The following is a 14,016-nucleotide window of genomic DNA, read 5'->3' on the forward strand; positions in this document are numbered from 1 at the left end:
AAAACAGTGCCAGTGAGGGGAGCTCAGAATCAGGCACAATGCTCTCTATTTCAGGGTAAAAAAACTCAAGTCTAACTGATTGTAGATGTTCAGTGAACAGTAGTTCCTGTCCCGTGATGTGTGGATGAGCTTCCTCTCTTCTCCCCTGCCTCTTAATTTGGCTCCACCCAATCAAGTTTGGGTACCTCAACTGTACAATTGTCAGATGTGGCCCTCTTCTCCACCATCCTTCGCCACCCACCCCCCCAACCACCCTCTCCCCTCATCTCACATTCCCCTCTGCTCTCCTTATCCTGCTTCACCACCATTCCAACCCTCCTGCCACTCCCATCCTCCTTCCCCCCGCCTACCCCTGCTCCTTCCCCTTCTCCCCTCACTCTCCGACCCACCCTTCCCTCCACTCTCCCCCCAAACCCCTGCCCCCTCCTTCCCCTTTGCTCCCTTCCCCCCCTTGCTAGATTGGTAACTGGAGACTGGCTTTTCTTCAATGTATCTTTTGAAGGGTACAGCACAGAATGGACACAAAGCAGCAGTCCATGGGAGAAGTCAACTAGCACAACGACACAGAGAACAATATTACAGGTGGGTATGTTGACAGGTCACAGCCAGTTAGAGTTGGCGGTTGCGGGGGAGGGGGTTACACGGGATATTCAATGTGGGTCATTATTGGAAGGAAATCAACACAGCAGCAAATAAATTCGACACTGACCTTTTTCCCAGTCTTCCTCGAGGGGGGGACACTGCCAAGTACTTTGAGGGATATCACAGGGTTTTCTCTGAGCACTGCTAACTGTTAAATAAGGCAGACAATTACTGGCAAGTACAATGTGAATCGTGTGAAGATTACTGTTCCACAATCTTTAAGAGCTAGATGTTCGACCTTCACACCACACATTAACAGTAGATTATCATATCACTGGGGACAGGCATAAGGCTGTTCAGAGTTAGCTGGTCTCATACAGGACAGTGATAAATAGCCTTGGTCTCCCTAGTAACTGGCCAGGGTCCCTATTCCCAATCATTAATGACTTCTGCTGGAAATAGTGGATACTGGCTGAGCACAGGATCCGATTGCTGAAATATCCTTTATGGGTAAATAGCCTCCCGTCACTTAGGTGAAGTATTGGCAGCTTGGCTTTGCCATTTGAACTGGACCCCAGGAAGAGCCAGCCATTCAGAAACCATCATTTGGGCCAATGTTCTGGCCCACATACCCAATAGACTACTTCATCTACACTCAACTCTACTTCATTCAAATGATCTCATCAGACATTTTTTTTCTTGAAATGCTAAGTGACCTGTACTATTTATGTTGTTTAATTCAAATACAAAATAATGGAAATTTCTTTAGCATTGGCCCGCATCTAATCTCTGGCTAGTCAGAAGGTTGTGGGTTCAGGCCCCATGACAGACTCGAGCACATAATCTAGGCTGACACTCCAGCATAGTACTGTGGGAGCTGCAGTGTCAATTTGATGGGCATTAATCTCCAGTCTCATCTGCCTTCACCTGATGTGAAGGCAAAGGAGCTCACAGTACTATGGAAGAGCAAGGAATCCTGGCCAACATTCCTCTGTCAACCAACACTAAAATAGATTACAAAAACAGAAAATACTGGAAATACTCAGCTGGTCTGGCAGCATCTGTGGGGAGGGTTAACGTTTCAAGTCAATGACCTAGCGTCAGAACCAAAATAGATTAGCTGGTCTCTTTTTTTTTTATTTATTCATTCACGGGATGTGAGTTTTGCCGTCAAAATCTTGCGTGCTATATTCAAAATGGCTGCCATGTGTGCCTGCATAACAGCATTTAAGAAGTAATTAATCACTTCTGCCCACAACCCTATCACAGACCTTTCCCTGACCCCCTTTCCCCCCCTCCCCGACTCTGTATTTCCTTAAATGCTGTTTATTTCTCTTACCAAATACTTTAAATCTCTGCCCTCTCGTTCGCGATCCTTTCACGAGTGGGAACAGTTTCTCTCTATCGACTCTGTCCAGACCCCTCATGATTTTGAATACCTCTATCAAATCACCTCTCAGCCTTCTCTTCTCCAAGGAAAACAGTCCTAACTTCTCCAATCTATCTTCATAACTGAAATTCTTCATCCCTGGAACCATTCTCATGAATCTTTTCTGTACTCTCTCCGATGCCCTCACGTCTTTCCTAAAGTGCAGCGCCCAGAACTGGACGCAATACTCCAGCTGAGGCCGAACTAGTGTCTGATACAAGTTCAACATAACTTCCTTGCTCTTGTACTCTATGCCTCTATTAATAAAGCCCAGGATACTGTTTGTTTATTAACCACTCTCTCAACCTGTCCTGCCACCTTCAATGACTTGAGCACCTATACACCCAGGTCCCTCTGCTCCTGCACCCCCTTTAGAATTGTGCCCTTTATTCTATATTGCCTCTCCATGTTCTTCCTACCAAAATGAATCACTTCACATTTCTCTGCATTGAACTTCATCTGCCACCTGTCTGCCCATTCCACCAACTTGTCTATGTCCTTTTGGAGTTCTACACTATCCTCCTCACAGTTCACAATGCTTCCAAGTTTCGTATCATTTGCAATCTTTGAAATTGTGCCCTGTACACCAAGGTCTAGGTCATTCATATACATCAGGAAAAGCAAGGTTCCAATACTGACTCCTGGGGAACTCCACTACAAATCTTCCTCCAGCCTGAAAAACATCCATTAACCATTACTCTCTGTTTCCTGTCACTCAGCCAATTCCATATCCATGAGAACCTTCGCTGTACTGCCTCCAGTGCAAAGATATCCTTTCTTAAATGTGGAGACCAAAACTGCACACAGTACTACAAATGTGGTCTCACCAAAACCCTATACAATTGTAGCAAGACTTCTTTATGCCTGTACTCCAATCTCCTTGCAATAAAGGCCAACATGCCATTTGCCTTCCTACTTGCTTCTGTACCTGCATGCTAACTTTCTGTGTTCCTTGTACAGCACACCCTAGTGTTTTGCTTTTTTCCAGCCTCTCTCTCTGCTCCCCACAGCTTACCCTTCCACCTAGCTTTGTATTATCAGCATTCATCGATACAGTACTCTCTGTCTCTTCATTAAGTCATTAATATAGATTGTGAAGAGCTGAGGCCCCAGCACTGATCCATCTAGCACTCCACTATTCACTGCCTGCCAACTTAAAAATGCCCCATTTATGCCCACTCTTTGCTTCCTGTCCGTTAACTAATCCTCTATCCATGCTAATATATTACCCCTAACATCACGAGTCTTTATCTTGCCGATTAACCTTTTGTGTGACGCCTTATCGAATGCCTTTTGGAAATCCAGGTATACTACATCTACTGGTTCCCCCTTATCTACCCTAATAGTTACATTCTCAAAAAACTCAAATAAGTTTGTCAAACAGGATTTCCCTTTAGTAAAACCATGTTGACTTGTTCTAATCATACTGTGCTTTTCTAAGTGCATTGTTAAGGCTTCTTAATAATAGATTCCAGCATTTTCACAACAACTGATGTGAGGCTAAATGGCCTATGAGGTTTTCTCTCTTCTTCCTTTCTTGAAAAGCAGTGTAACATTTGCCAACTTCCAATCTGATGGGACCATTCCCAAATCTAAGGAATTTTGGAAAATCATCCAATATCTCTGCAGCTATCTCTTTTAGAACCCTAGGGTAGAGGCCATCAGGTCCAAGGGATTTGTCAGTTTTTAGTCTCTCAAGTTTCTCCAATACTTTTTCCCTGCTGATATTAATTTCCTCACTCTTTTTAGCCCCTAGATTACCGTCTACATCTGGTGTGAAGACAGACACAAAATATTTGTCAATGTCTCTGCCATTTCCTCATTCGCCATGATAATTTCTCCTGTCTCTGCTACTAAGGGACCAACATCTACTTTAGTTATTCTCCTCCTTTTTTATATACCTATAAAAGCACTTATGATCTGTTTTTATATTACTGGCTAGTTTACTCTCATATTCAATTTTTTCCTTTTTTATCAACTTTTTGATGGCCCTTTGCTGGTTTCTAAAACACTCCCAATCCTCAGATTTGCTACTCTTTTTTGCAACATTGTAAGCCTTTTATTTTAATCTAATACAATCCTCAACTTCTTGAGTCAGCCACAGATGGGTCTTTCTTGCTGAGTGTTTGTTTTTCAATGGAATGTATTTTTGCTGAACATTTTGAATTGTTTCTTTTAAGGTTTCCCACTGATCATTTACCACCATACATTTTAGTCTATTTACCCAATTTATCTTGGCCAGTTCTCCCCTCATACCTACATATGTTTAAGTTTTTTGTTTGTGATTGGATTATGTCACTTTCAGACTTAACATGGAATTCAATGGTATTATGATCACTATTTCCCAGTACATCTTTTACTATGACTAATTAACCCTGCTTCATTACACAATACTAGATCTAAGATAACTTTATCCCTAGTCGATTCCACAATGTATTGCTCCAAGAAACTGTCCCGAAAACATTCTACAAATTCATCTTTTAGACCACTCTTGCCAATTTCGTTGTCCCAGTCTATAAGAAGATTAAAATCACCCACAATTATTACATTGCCTTTGTTACAAGCTCCAATGGTATAACTATCGTTAGGGGGCCTATAAGCTACTCCCACCAGTGTTTTCTGATTCTTGCTATTCCTAATTTCCACCCATACTGATTCTACTTCACAATCTTCTGAGGCCAGGTATTTTCCCACTAATGTCCTTATGTCATCCTTTATCATCAGTGCTACTCCTCCTCCTTTGCTATTCTGTCTTTCTGAAATATTGTGTACCCTGGAATATTTATTTCCCAACTTTGATCACCATGTAACCATGTCTGTGTGATGGCGATTAGATCTAAATCATTTATCTCTATTTGTGTCACTAGTTCATCTATCTTATTGCAGATGCTTCACACATTCAGATAAAGAACCTTTAATTTCATTTTTTTTTTACTTCCATTCCCTGCAATGACTTAAGTCGCTGATGTGCAATTTTTGTTAAACTCTCTGTCCCTTCCTGTCCGTCTTTACCCACAACGCTATACTATTCCGATGCCGCGACTTTTCTCTTTGGATTTCTAAATCTCCCTTCACCTGAACCCTTTCTCCCCTCGGTTAGTTCACAACCTCAAGCCTTATCTGCTGGCACACTCTTAAGTTTGTATGCTCTGTCCCTTCCTGCCACACTCTGATTATCATTACTCTTATTGCTTTCCTTCTCCTCTCTTTTTAAACTATCACATCTCCCCTCACTTGATCCCTCGCCCCCACTATTTAATTTAAAGCCCTCCCTACCGCCCTAGTTATACAACTTGCCAACAATGGTCCCAGCACGGGTCAGGTGAAGACCGTCCCAACGGTACAGCCCCCACTTTCCCCAGTACTGGTGCTTGTACCCCATGAATCGAAACCCATTTCTCCCACACCAATCTTTGAGCCATACATTTAATGGTCTAATCTAATTTACCCTCCACCAATTTGCACGTGGTTCAGGTAATAACCCAGAGATTATTACCCTTGAGTTTCTGCTTTTTAATTTAGCCCCTATCTGCTCAAACTGCCCATGCAGAACCTCTTTCCTAGTCCTACCTATATCGTCAGTATCCACGTGGACCACAACAAGTGGATGCTCCCCCTCCCACTGCAAGTTCCTTTCCAGTCCCGAGCACATGTCCTAAACACTGGGTAGGCAACACAGCCTTCTGGACTCTCACTCTTGGCCACAAAGAACTGTGTCTACCCCCCTGACTATACTATCTCCTACTACCACTACATTCCTATTTACTCCCCACTCTTGCATGGCGTCCTGTACCACGGTGCCATGGTCAGCTTGCTCATCCACCCTGCAGCCCTCACTTTCATCCATAAAAGCTGCAAGAACCTCAGACCTGTTGGACAGTTGCAGGGGCTGAGGCTCCTCCACTTCTGCCTTCTCTATCCCCTTAACTGCCTCACTCGGAGTCACACCCTCCTGTCCCTAACCACACACCAAATCTGAAGACCCTATCCTAAGGGGTGTGACTGCCTTCTGGAACAAAGTGTCCAGGTAACTTTTCCCTCCCTGATGCATCGCAGTGTCTGTAACTCAGCCTCCAGCTCACTGACTCTGAGCCGAAGCTCCTCAAGCCACAGACACTGACTGCAGACGTGTTTGCCATGGATCATACTGGTGCCCACCAGCTTCCACATAATGCAGCCTCAACACATCACCCGCCCTGCCATCTTTATTATGTGCTAATTTATTTTTTAATTAATTTATAATTAATAAACCCCACTACTACTAAGCCCACTAGCACTGAACTTTACTACTGTTGGTGAACCTTACTACAACGAATAAAACCGTACTAATAAGTCACCTGGGTCCCAGGAGATTCTTATTATTTCAATGAATGTTATACTAACCCTAATTAAAAGTCCTTAGTTTAGACAAGAGAAAATGTTCACCAACCAATCATTTACCTTCTTTGCTGGAACATCACACGTAAATTCCTCTTTCCCCATCTGCACCGAATTCCCACGTGCACCAAATTCCCACTTTCACACGCTGACTACGTCGCACTCAGGCAAAATCTCCACTCATGCGTCCCTTACTCACATGACAACTTAAGCCACCAACAGGAATGGGGTAATTTGTAATTCCCTGGTCCACACACACTGCACGGGCAGAAACTGCACTGGAGTTATCACAGATACCATCAGTCCTAGAGGGAGTCAGTCCTGCCCAGCTGAGAGATAATTACCATCTTAAAGATGAATATTTACTTGGGAAATATCATTGATGACTGATAACACTAAAGGAGTGCTCGAAGAGCTGGATGGTCACTTCAGATGGTAATGTAATGTGTGATGGCAGAGGCAATGAAATGGCTTGTGGTGTGATTAGGGGATTGGGCACTCCATTCACACTGCTGGAGCAGGAGTCAAAGCTGTTGTTTGGACTGTTTCATGGTCAGAAGGTGGTTCTGGAAGATGCTGACATGTCCTCAAACTGGCTGGTGACCCAGGGTAGAGGAGTGCTTCTCAGCTGAAACAAAACCCATGACATGTCTGATTCCTCCAGCTACAACCATCAACACCCTGATAGCTACAATCACCTTTCCGTGAACGAACCACCATAATCGAGAGCGCGCGCCAACACACACAACATATTGTAGTGTAATGATCTAGCCAGATTTTATAATGTAGCCCTGCAAAATGTACAGCAGTTTTACATACAAGATACCTGTACAGCAGTTTTACATACAAGACACAGGGTACTGCCTGTGTGGAGTTTGCAAGTTCTCCCTGTGTCTGCGTGGGTTTCCTCCGGGTGCTCCGGTTTCCTCCCACAAGCCAAAAGACTTGCAGGTTGATAGGTAAATTGGCCATTATAAATTGTCACTAGTATAGGTAGGTGGAAGGGAAATATAAGGACAGGTGGGGATGTTTGGTAGGAATATGGGATTAGTGTAGGATTAGTATAAATGGGTGGTTGATGTTCGGCACAGACTCGATGGGCCGAAGGGCCTGTTTCAGTGCTGTATCTCTAATCATACCATACTTAACCCACCCTAGAGCACAGTACATTGAATAACATCTGTTTTCTTACCAAAATCTTCCTCAATGACCTTCTTGTCCACACAGATAGTGATATGGTGCTTCATCTCCGCTTTCGGGATCCGGTGTCGTGCATTAAACGGACAGGACTCTAAATTCCGAGCTTTATCAGGAAAATTCTGATGGTAAAGCCATAGCAGAAATAACATGTTCAATTCAGTACCATTTGTCTATCTATATACATTTGTTATGACCAGGTGAGAAGGGGGTCTAGGGGTTCCCTCTCAGCCTTTATCTGGTTTAACCGTAACAGGGTTTAATTTTAGAAACACCGTGTTTTTAGCTCCTCCGCAGTGAATCCTGTTCCAATTGTGAGGCAAAGAAATCAGACCGCTTTCCTTAGATTTAAACAAGAACGGTGGAAGTTTATTAATCTTAAGCTCTAATCTGGTTAACAACTACAAATATGCGACGCGACCATGTATATGCGATAAACACACACGAAGATACAGACAGAAAGAGTAGAAAATAAAAGGAAAAGTTTGAGGAGATAGTTGGGTTATAATTAGCCCTTTAAGTTCAATGTGGAGTCTTTGATTGCTGCTAAGTCCTGCAATTCGTTGGGGCCCAGTGCACGCTTCAACTTATTTTGATGTCGGAGTCTTTTCTCTCTTGAGGTTTACGTGTCTTCCATGCGTCCAGTGGCTTGGGAGAAAGCAAGACGCAGAGACAGGAGAGCGGCTTCCTTGTTCCAGCTTCCAACAAACTCTAAAATAAAAGCAAAATACTGCGGATGCTGGAAATCTGAAATAAAAACAAGAAATGCTGGAACCACTCAGCAGGTCTGGCAGCATCTGTGAAAAGAGAAGCAGAGTTAACGTTTCGGATCAGTGACCCTTCTTCGGAACAAACTTCCAACAAACTCTAGTCTGTTCCTTTCTGTGTGACACAATTTAACTCCAAGTTGGCCAGCAAGTCAGTCATGTGACGAACTGGCTTAACTACTCCTGCGTTTGTGGATTATATCATTTTAGCAGTCCCTGGAATGCGCTTCCTTACATCTTCAATGTCTGGTGACCAAAATCCATTTGGGTTAACTGGCCCATGTGTTAGTCCTTTGTCTCCACAAGCACCGTCTCTTAGTATGCAAAAGTCCTCCAGTCAAAGGTCTGGTGATCTCTTTAACAAGTCAGTTCTTCCTCCAGCAACAGTTTAAAATCAATGTTCATATGACAAAATTAATATGCCTCATTCTTGGCAGGTGGGGGTCTGCATGGCACATTACTGATGATCCTGCATCCACACACATGCCCATAAATCTTGTTTGGTGGGTCACCATTTTGTAAACATTTAGGATTGAAATAGCTAAAAACCAATAGTTATAACGAAAATCCTTATGTCAAATCTTATCATCACAGTTTGATGAGGGACGAATCAAATTATTCAATGATTTTACACAAAAATTTCACCCTCCACTTTTTGTTCAGTACCCAAAATTTCCAACGCCCAAATTAAGTTTTAAAATAAAAAAATACATATTTTACAATAATATAATTAAGTTTACCCACTCTTATTTTTCAAAGCCCTCTTAAGGTTTTTACTTCGAGGCTCCAGCTCTCCCAAAAGCCTGGGTTTGGACTTGATACTTTTGCTGACAATAATAACTCTGTTAGCTAAAGGTAGATCTGTATGCAATCTCCAAGGATACATCAGTAACATTCAGCTAACCGAATTATAGAATCTGACAGAAGCACAGCCACAGAATCTATTTGGTTGTTCTACAAAATGATTTGAAGAAATGCTAGGGTGCAAATTTCAAAAGCTTTATTGACTTTAATTATAATAAAACAGGGGAGGCAAGTGGTGTAGTGGTAATGTCACTAGACTAGTAACCCAGAGACCCAGGGTATTACTCTGGGGATATGGGTTCGAATCACACTACGCCAGAAGGTGGAATTTGAATTTAATTAATAAATCTAGAATTAAAAGCTAGTCTAATGGTGTCCATGAGACCATTGTCCGTTGTCGTAAAAACCCATCTGGTTCACTAATGTCCTTTCGGGAAGGAAATCTGCTGTCCTTACCTGGTCTGGCCTACATGTGACCCAGACCCACAGCAATGCGGCTGTCTCTTAAATGCCCTCTGCAATGGCCTAGCAAGCCATTCAGTTGTATCAAACCACTAAAAAGTTGATAAGGAATGAAACCGGATGGACCACCCTGCATCGACAACGGCAAAACCAGCCCTGTCGATCCTGCAAAGACCTCCTTACTAAGGCCAGGGGCTTGTGCCAAAGTTAGGAGAGCTGTCCCACAGACTAGTCAAACAACAAAGTTAGACATAGTCGTACCCATGGAATGATATCTTACAGACAATGTCCCGGACACAACAGTGGCGGCACAGTGGTTAGCACCGCAGCCTCACAGCTCCAGCTACCCGGGTTCAATTCTGGGTACTGCCTGTGTGGAGTTTGCAAGTTCTCCCTGTGTCTGCGTGGGTTTCCTCTGGGTGCTCCAGTTTCCTCCCACATGCCAAAGACTTGCAGGTTGATAGGTAAATTGGTCATTATAAATTGCCCCTAGTATAGGTAGGTGGTAGGGAAATATAGGGACAGGTGGGAATGTGGTAGGAATATGGAATTAGTGTAGGATTAGTATAAATGGGTGGTTGATGGTCGGCACAGACTCGGTGGGCCGAAGGGCCTGTTTCAGTGCTGCATCTCTAAACCTAAATCTAAAAAATCTCTGGTTATGGCCTGTTCCACCAGCAGGACAGATCCACCAGAGGTGGCGGCACAGTGGTATACAGTCGGGAGGGAGTTGCCCTGGGAGTCCTCAACATTGACTCCAGACCCCATGAAGTTTATTGGCATCAGGTCAAACATGGGCAAGGAAACCTCCTGTTGATTACCACCTACCGCCCCCCTCAGCTGATCAATCAGTACTCCTCCATGTTGAACATTACTTGGAGGAAGCACTGAAGGTGGCAAGGGCACAGAATATACTATGGGTGGGGGACTTCAATGTCCATCACCAAGAGTGGCTCGGTAGCACCACTACTGATCGAGCTGGCCAAGTCCTGCTAGACTGAGTCTGCGGCAGGTGGTGAGAGAACCAACAAGAGGGAAAAACATAGTTGACCTTGTCCTCACCAATCTGCCTGTCGCAGATGCATCGGTCCATGACAGTATTGGTAGGAGTGACCACTGCATAGTCCTTGTGGAGACAAAGTGCCATCTTCACATTGAGGATATCCTCCATCGTGTTGTGTGGCACTACCACCATGCTAAATGGGACAGACTTCAAACAGATCTAACAACGCAAAACTGGGCATATCCATGAGGCGCTGTGGGCCATCAGCAGCAGCAGAATTGTATTCAACCACAATCTGTAACCTCATGGCCTGGCATATCCCCCACTCTCCCATTACCAACAAGCAGGGGATCAACCCTGGTTCAATGAAGAGTGCAGGAGGGCATGCCAGGAGCAGCACCAGGCATACCTCAAAATGAGGTGTCAACCTGATGAAGCTATAACTCAGGCCTACGTGCATGCCAGTGTAAGCAGCATGCGATAGACAGAGCTAAGCGATCCCATAACCAACGGATCAGTTCTAAGCTCTGCAGTCCTGCCACATCCAGCCGTGAATGGTGGTGGACAATTAAACAACGAACTGGAGGAGGTGGCTCCACAAATATCCCATCCTCAATGATGGGGGAGCCCAGTACATCAGTGCAAAAGATAAGGCTGAAGCACTTGCAACAATCTTCAGCCAGAAGTGCCGTGTTGATGATCCATCTCGGCCCCCTCCTGAAGTCCCCAGCATCACAAATGCCAGTCTTCAGTCAATTCGATTCACACCGCGTGATATCAAGAAACAACTGAAGGCACTGGATACTGCAAAAGCTATGGGCCCTGACAACATTCCGGTAATAGTACTGAAGACCTGTGCTCCAGAACTTGCCGCACCCCTAGCCAAGCTGTTCCAGTATAGCTACAACACTGGCATCTACCCTGCAATGTGGAAAATTGCCCAGCTATGTCCTGTACACAAAAAGCAGAACAAATCCAACCCGGCCAATTACCGCCCCATCGGTCTACTGTCAATCATCAGTAAAGTGATAGAATGTGTCGTCAACAGTGCTATCAAGTGGCACTTGCTTAGTAACAACCTCACTGATGCTCAGTTTGGGTTCCACCAGGGCTACTCAGCTCCTGACCTCATTACAGCCTTGGTTCAAACATGGACAAAAGAGCTGAACTCAAGAGGTGAGGTGAGAGTGACTGCCCTTGACATCAAGGCAGCATTTGACCGAGTATGGCATCAAGGAACCCTAGCAAAACTGGAGTCAATGGGAATCGGGGGAAAACTCGCTGCTGGTTGGAGTCATACCTAGCGCAAAGGAAGATGATTGTGGTTGTTGGAGGTCAATCATTTCAGCTCTAGGACATCACTGCAGGAGTTCCTTAGGGTAGTGTCCTAGGCCCAACCATCTTCAGCTGCTTCATCAATGACCTTCCTTCAATCATAAGTGGGGATGTTCGCTGATGATTGCACAATGTTCAGCACCATTCGCGACTCCTCAGATACTGAAGCAGTCCATGCAGAAACAATATCCAGGCTTGGGCTGCTAAGTAGCAAGTAACATTCGCGCCACACAAGTGCTAACAATGACCATCTCAAACAAGAGAGAATCTCACCATCTCCCCTTGACATTCAATGACACTACGATCGCTGAATCCCCCACTATCAACATCCTGGGGCTTACCGTTGACCAGAAACTGAACTGGAGCAGTCATATAAATACAAGGTGGGAAAAAGAGCAGGTCAGAAACTAGGAATCCTGCGCAAGTAACTCACCTCCTGACTCCCCAAAGCCTGTCCACCACCTACAAGACACAAGTCAGGAGTGTGATGGAATACTCACCACTTGCCTGGATGGGTGCAGCTCCAACAACACACAAGAAGCTCAACACCATCTAGGACAAAGCAGCCCGCTTGATTGGCACCCCATCTACAAACATTCACTCCCTCCACCACTGATGCACAGTGGCAGCAGTGTGTACCATCTACAAGATGCACTGCAGCAACGCACCAAGGCTCCTTAGACAGCACCTTCCAAACCCACGACCTCTACCATCTAGAAGGAAAGGGCAGCAGATGCATGGGAACACCACCTGCAAGCCCCTCCAAGTTCCCCTCCAAGCCACACACCATCCTGACTTGGAACTATATCGCCATTCCTTCACTGTCGCGGGGTCAAAATCCTGGAACTCCCTTCCTAACAGACCTGTTGAGTATTTCCAGCATTTCTTGTTTGTGCTGGAAATACTCAGCAGGTCTGGCAGCATCTGTGGAGAGAGAAGCAGAGTTAACATTTCAGGTCTGTGACCTTTCAGCAGAACTGGGAAAGGTTAGAAATGTAATAGGTTTTAAGCAAGTGAAGGGGCAGGGAGGGTGGGTGGGGAAGAGAACAAAAGGAAAGGTGTGTGATCGGGCAGAGGGCAGGAGATTAAATGACATTCCAACAAGGACGAAAGGTAGGAAAACCAAAAACAGGGCTCATTGGACGATGAGGGAGACAGAGATTATAATGAAACAAAAAAAAGGCGGTGCATGATGTATGTCCGGTGAATTCTTCAATTGAGAACCAGGCCAATACAGTTGAGAGGGGAGGTCAAGAGGAAAATAAGACTGGCAAAGAGAAAATGAGAACAGAATGGCAGTCAACATAACAGGGAACCCAAAATTCTATTGGCATGTCAATAGTAAGTGGGTAGTAAGAGATGGAGAGGGGCCTATTAGGGACAAAGAGGGTAATATATGCTTAGAAGCCCAGGGCAAGACTAGACAACTTAATGAGTACTTTGTATTGGTATTTACTAATCAAGAGGAATCTGACAAAGTATCAGTAGAAGCAGAGAGAGAAGAGGCAATGGATAGGTTAAACATTGAGAGTGAACAGGTACTGGAAAGGCTGGCTATGCTGAGAGTGGATAAGTCACCTGGTCCGGATGGCTTGCATCCCAGATTGCTAAAGGAAGTGGGAGTGGAGATAGCGGAAGGGCTCACCATAATCTTCCAATCTTCCCTAGATATGGGGGAGGTGCCAGAGGATTAGAGAGTGGAAAATGTGACACCCTTATTCAAGAAAGGGTGTAAGGACAGTCCTAGCAACTACATCAGTGTTAGGTAAGGTTTCAGAAACACTAATCAAGGGGACATGGAGAGGTTTGAATGAATTAAAGGGAGCTAGCATAGATGTGTCGAAGGCAGATCATGCTTGACTAATTGAATTTTTTGATGAAGTAACAGAGAAGGTTGATGATAGGAATGCAATGGCTGTTGTCTAAATAGAATTTAAGAATGCATTCCCCCAATATCACCATATTAGTTCTTGCACATAGAGTCAGAATTAAACAGCACAGAAACAGGCCCTTCGGCCCATCGTGTCGGTGCCAGCCATCAAGCACCTAACTATTCTAAT

At 44.5% G+C, this 14,016-nt stretch overlaps 1 protein-coding gene across 1 annotated transcript in view; it reads right to left on the reverse strand.

Moving 5' to 3' along the window:
- LOC137358699 (gametocyte-specific factor 1-like) overlaps positions 1-14,016 on the reverse strand; it is a 37,056-nt gene that overhangs the window by 11,697 nt on the left and 11,343 nt on the right. The window contains exons 3-4 of the mRNA XM_068024920.1: positions 7,581-7,707; positions 710-790 (exon numbers count right to left, since the gene is read on the reverse strand). Of these exons, the coding sequence (XP_067881021.1) occupies positions 710-790; positions 7,581-7,707 (208 nt within the window). The remainder of the gene's footprint in view (positions 1-709; positions 791-7,580; positions 7,708-14,016) is intronic.

This window comes from Heterodontus francisci, chromosome X, assembly GCF_036365525.1.
Source record: "Heterodontus francisci isolate sHetFra1 chromosome X, sHetFra1.hap1, whole genome shotgun sequence".
Taxonomy (NCBI): Eukaryota; Metazoa; Chordata; class Chondrichthyes; order Heterodontiformes; family Heterodontidae; genus Heterodontus; species Heterodontus francisci.